Source organism: Montipora capricornis, chromosome 5 (assembly GCF_036669925.1).
Source record: "Montipora capricornis isolate CH-2021 chromosome 5, ASM3666992v2, whole genome shotgun sequence".
NCBI lineage: Eukaryota > Metazoa > Cnidaria > Anthozoa > Scleractinia > Acroporidae > Montipora > Montipora capricornis.
The window spans coordinates 10,399,351-10,404,350 of NC_090887.1; the positions used below are offsets into that span (position 1 = coordinate 10,399,351).

The 5,000-nt window shown below is 39.8% G+C and overlaps 2 protein-coding genes across 2 annotated transcripts in view; one reads left to right on the plus strand and one right to left on the minus strand.

The window, feature by feature from the left end:
- LOC138049476 (alpha-1,6-mannosylglycoprotein 6-beta-N-acetylglucosaminyltransferase A-like) overlaps positions 1-5,000 on the plus strand; it is a 29,853-nt gene that overhangs the window by 19,717 nt on the left and 5,136 nt on the right. The gene's annotated exons all lie outside the window — the stretch shown is intronic.
- LOC138049471 (protein O-linked-mannose beta-1,2-N-acetylglucosaminyltransferase 1-like) overlaps positions 1-5,000 on the minus strand; it is a 9,108-nt gene that overhangs the window by 37 nt on the left and 4,071 nt on the right. Inside the window, exons 6-9 of the mRNA XM_068895761.1 lie at positions 4,643-4,816; positions 3,916-3,983; positions 2,397-2,690; positions 1-1,301 (exon numbers count right to left, since the gene is read on the minus strand). The exon at positions 1-1,301 is cut by the window's left edge and continues 37 nt beyond it. Of these exons, the coding sequence (XP_068751862.1) occupies positions 986-1,301; positions 2,397-2,690; positions 3,916-3,983; positions 4,643-4,816 (852 nt within the window). The 3' untranslated portion in view covers positions 1-985. The remainder of the gene's footprint in view (positions 1,302-2,396; positions 2,691-3,915; positions 3,984-4,642; positions 4,817-5,000) is intronic.

The window sequence follows — 5,000 nt, forward strand, 5'->3', positions numbered from 1 at the left end:
CAAATCATGTCTTACGCAAGTGATTTTATCATGTAACAAAGAAGAACAGACACTGACAGTGATTGTTTGATATATCATGATAATATCAAAATTCTCTAATAAAGCTGGAGAATACCACAATTGATCACTCTATTACCGGGTAGAAGAAAACCTTACTTAATAAAATGTTGTGATAATATCATGATTTATCACTATATCACAGGGGGAAGAAGAAATTCTTACTTAATTAAATATTCTGATAATATCATGATTTATCACTATATCACAGGGGGAAGAAGAAATTCTTACTTAATTAAATATTCTGATAATATCATGATTTATCACTATATCACAGGGGGAAGAAGAAATTCTTACTTAATTAAATATTCTGATAATATCATGATTTATCACTATATCACAGGGGGAAGAAGAAATTCTTACTTAATTAAATATTCTGATAATATCATGATTTATCACTATATCACAGGAGGAAGAAGAAATTCTTACTTAATTAAATATTCTGATAATATCATGATAAATTATGCTTATATGATAAAAACCTAATGCGGAATATCAAAAAATCAGTCCCTTATAAAACCATTGATTAATCATGATATTATCAACATTGCTTACAAGAAACATACAAGATATTTCTTGATATATCATAAGTGATAATTAGTCATGATATAGTGATAAACCGCAATGCTGTACCTCTCTCCAAAAACGGAGCCGAATGTGATACTTTGTTCTTCGAAAAAAGTAATAATTGAATGATACGCACAAACTAACATTTTCAAGTGAAATTTAGGTTGGCGTTGCCGTTGTGTTTTCTAAAATCCTTTACAAACAACGCTGGTTTTCACTTTGCTGAAATCCTGGCTGGTGTGTTCTTGCATGCCGGAACACTCCGTGTTCACTTCTTGCTCGTTTCCGGAAACTTTACAACGCATCTCGCTCAGTTTAGCTTTCAGCTTCAGCTTAAAATTTCAATAATTCAACGCTTTTATTAACGTCTCGCCTTCGAAGATTTTGAAATATAAACAGGTGTAACGTTCTCTGGCTTGTATGAGCAATATTCCGAAAACGGACATCCGACGACGAGAATGTGATTTTTCTTGAGCCAAAATCTCCACATGCCTTTGTGAAATCCCCTCGAATCCAAATCCCACATGTGCAGACAAGATGCTACTTTCAACCAAGTCTCGTAGTCATTCAGTACCTTCATTCTGATATAAAATACAAATAATTTGCCCTCCGTATCGGGAACGAAGTCTTCAGGGTTTGTACATGGCGTTTTGCTGTGGTCCAAAGTCTTAGCCTTGCTATAAGGGAAAGGATAAAATTATAAGAAAAGAAGAAACGAAAGGTTAATGTATCTAAACATTTTTATTGCCTCGCCGGGCACAGGCTATCAGTTCATATACCTGCTGTGCCTAATATGGTCCAGGAACGCGTCAGCGATAAAGTGAGTATTCTATCACTTCATACCCAGCGCGCCCTCGAGCTCGTTGAATAATTGTCAAATATATGTCATATCTTTAATTACCTCGGATTTTAGCATTTACCCTCCCAACCATGATACACCACAGAAAACAGACCACAACACCGGGAACTACATGCCCTACTCCTTGCGAATAGTGTGTGGATTCTTTTACGTCCCACAGGGCTATGACGGGGGACGTCCAGTTTTAAATCGTTCTTATCCGAGAAGACAAGGGAGTCCAACCAGTTGCAGATGTCATTACAAAGGCAGCACCGTCTCTTCACTTATTCACTGGCCCTGAGTGTTGGTCCGGCCGGAGTCGAATTCACGACCTCCTGCATGGGCAGCCCGGTGCTCAACCAACTGAGCCACCGGGGCGCGGTGCAAACTTGAGGAGCAGGTTTTAGGAGATACATTGTGACGTTAATTTTCTGTATAGATGGCTTGCACTGAACCAATCCCTCGAGACATAGATAACAATGATGTAAAGAACGATTTCTGGTGCACAAGCAAAAGGAGTTAATTTTGGGGTGCAGGGATGGCGCAGTGGTGAGAGCACTCGCCTCCCACCAATGTGGCCCGGGTTCGATTCCCAGATCCGGCGTCATATGTGGGTTGAGTTTGTTGGTTCTCTACTCTGCACCGAGAGGTTTTTGTGTTAATTGTTAATTTCAGTTTACATTGTTCCCAATTAGTACTCCAGCGCTAGAACGACTAGACACTTAAATAAAGTTCCTTTCCTTTCCTTTTGTTTTCGTCCACCAACATGGCGGCGATGACGTAACGTGAAAACCTCCTATTCCCCAGACACAAATGATGTTTAGTTGAGGATAAGATCAAGGGGCCTCGTGACTCTTATACAAATAGAGTCTAGGATCTAATTACGCGCAATATACCAGTTGCTGCCGAATTTTTAGAGAGCAAACAAACTCACCTAAGAAGCTGATGGATCTCCTTTTCATAGTTGTCTTTGTACATTTTATCCACGTCCATTTGCACATGCGCCTGATTGTTGATGGCGTGTTTTTCGAAGTACAACGCTTGCATGATGCCTCCGACATTGAGGCCTTTTCCACCGAAGTGAAAAGTCCGTGAGATATCGGGTATGATACACTCGCGTCCTTTCCTTATCGACCCCAAACGCGTCCACATATCCCAGTCGATAAACTCGTGAGGCTTTGGCCATTTCTCTTCCAATTCATTTTTGAAGAGTTTGCGACTCAACACCCTGAAAAATTCAGTTTTTTGTTCAACAAGAATCTAATCTCTGTCTTAATTCCTCTTTCATTGCACGCAAACTTGTCGCTTTTTGACTTGCAGCAACGGTCAGTCGATCCCAGAGCTCTTCTCTTTTACGCATGACCGAGGGAGAGAAGAGCTCTGCGGAACCCTGAATCAAACTGTCTTCTCATTGGTTTACGTAAAGAACAATGAAAGGCGTCTCTGATTAGTGCATTCATGTTAGCACCAGGAGTGAGCAGGCGCCGTAAGGTTCAAATAGCCCATTTTTGGCTTTAAGAACCCTACGACGCATGTTCTCCTTCATAGAGCTTCCCAGAGCCTCGGATCATGCGCAGACAAAAGATCGGAGGCTCTGGTGACGGTTTTGCGCCAACAACTATCATCCCACAGCCAGCGTTACTGAAATTCTCCAAGATCTAGGTTGGACCAGCTTGGAATTAAGAACAATGATTCGACTAAATCTTTTACATAAAATGAGCCGTGATCAAATTGATATTTACCCTTGGCATATATGGTGCCTACATTTGATGTAAATTTGTACATCCCTAGCCTCGTACTTATGTTTCTAGACAAGAAATTTTTCACATGAATGTGAGGCTTAGGATGTACATTATCATTTATGCAAAGGGTCTATTGATGTAAATAGTTATCTCCAACCTCATTCTGAAGTTAGAACTCAAGGAAGTCACCGTTATAGATCTAGGCAAGACAAGGCGACAAAGAACATTTGTTTTTATTATTTTTTTCTTAAGACTATGGAATAAACTACCTGTGGAAATAATTGAGTGAAATTCCTTTGCTGTCTTTAACTCTAAATAACCCCCTACTTAGCAAAGAATTATTAGAGGTTCCTTATTTTTCTAATTTCTACTGTACATTACGATTTACTTATTTTTAAATATGTAATATTTTGTTTCCTTGTTAATTTCATCCAAGCATTGTATATATTTGTTATGATTGTTTCTTTTAATAGTTGGTGTGATGTCTGTAATGGATTTTACCAACTTAATAAATGTAGATTTAGATGCAGAGAATGTTATTTGCAGCGCGTCCCTTCTTGGCCTCCGAACTAATGTCGCACCAACTTACAGGACAACAAGTCCAAGCTAAAATTAAAAGCTCTCTATAAAAATCCAAAGTAAAATCAACGAGACCAAGGGACATACAATTTTGCATACAAAGACTGACATTTCGATGAATTTCCAACTTACCATCCTAATCCAGGCATGGTTTCTACCCTGTACATCATGGCTGGGTCGTTGCATACGTGATTGTATCCCTGAGATGAAAAAAAAAATTACATTATGTAATGAAACGGTCTCCAAACATAACAGAAAGCACGTTCACAGAACAGGAAAAAAAAAGGAAAGGAACTTTACACAAGTGTCTAGTCTTCTAGCGCTGGAGAACTATTGAGGACACTGTCAACTGAAATTAGCAAATTAACGCAAATCCAGTCAAATGTTGGTTGTTGCTACCCGGAGAAAAACCACTCGGTGCAGAGTAGAGAACCAACAAACTCAACCCACATATGACGCCAGGTCTGGGAATCGAAACTGGTCCACATTGGTGGGAGGCGAGTGCTCTCACCACAACGCCAGCCCTGCACCCCTCAAGAAAATGAAAATGAGTTTAATGGCCATTCTTACGAAACACGCCAGTGAGCTGATGTCACAGGCACATTCTATGTTTTACTATTTATTTAAAACAATTTTCCCTTCTTGTTTGACTCAAAACCTCCTTTGTGGCCTTAATCGTGATGTTTATATTGGGGAGAAGAGCTAGAGGATACAGGAGCACCTCGTTACGTTTATCAAAATCGGTGCGCATCTGATTATGTGCATCATTAAGAAAACAGTATGAAAAATTGAGCTCTCTAGTCTTATGCGTGTGCACAGAACATAAAATTCTCATTCTTTGCTACATGTGTCGTCCTACCTGATCATTCCAAGCCGATATGCAGTAAACGCTCTCGTCGTTTTCCAAGACCGGTAAAAGCTGTCTGAAATAGCTGAGGATATCAACAGAAACATCGAGATCTTCTTCGAGAATGACGAGGTAGTTTGCATTTGGGTGCTGTTCAAACGAGTCGTGGATCGATTTCTTGTAATGCTAAAACAACCAAGGTGCTTCCGGTCAATAAATTAATCAATCTGTCAGTTTGTCTTGATTAATGAGTCAGTCTATCATCTAGTGAGACACACACCCACCCACCCACTCAGTCACTTGCACACCTACCCACTTACTCACCCACACACATACTCACTCACTCAATCATCCTACCAACCCACCACTA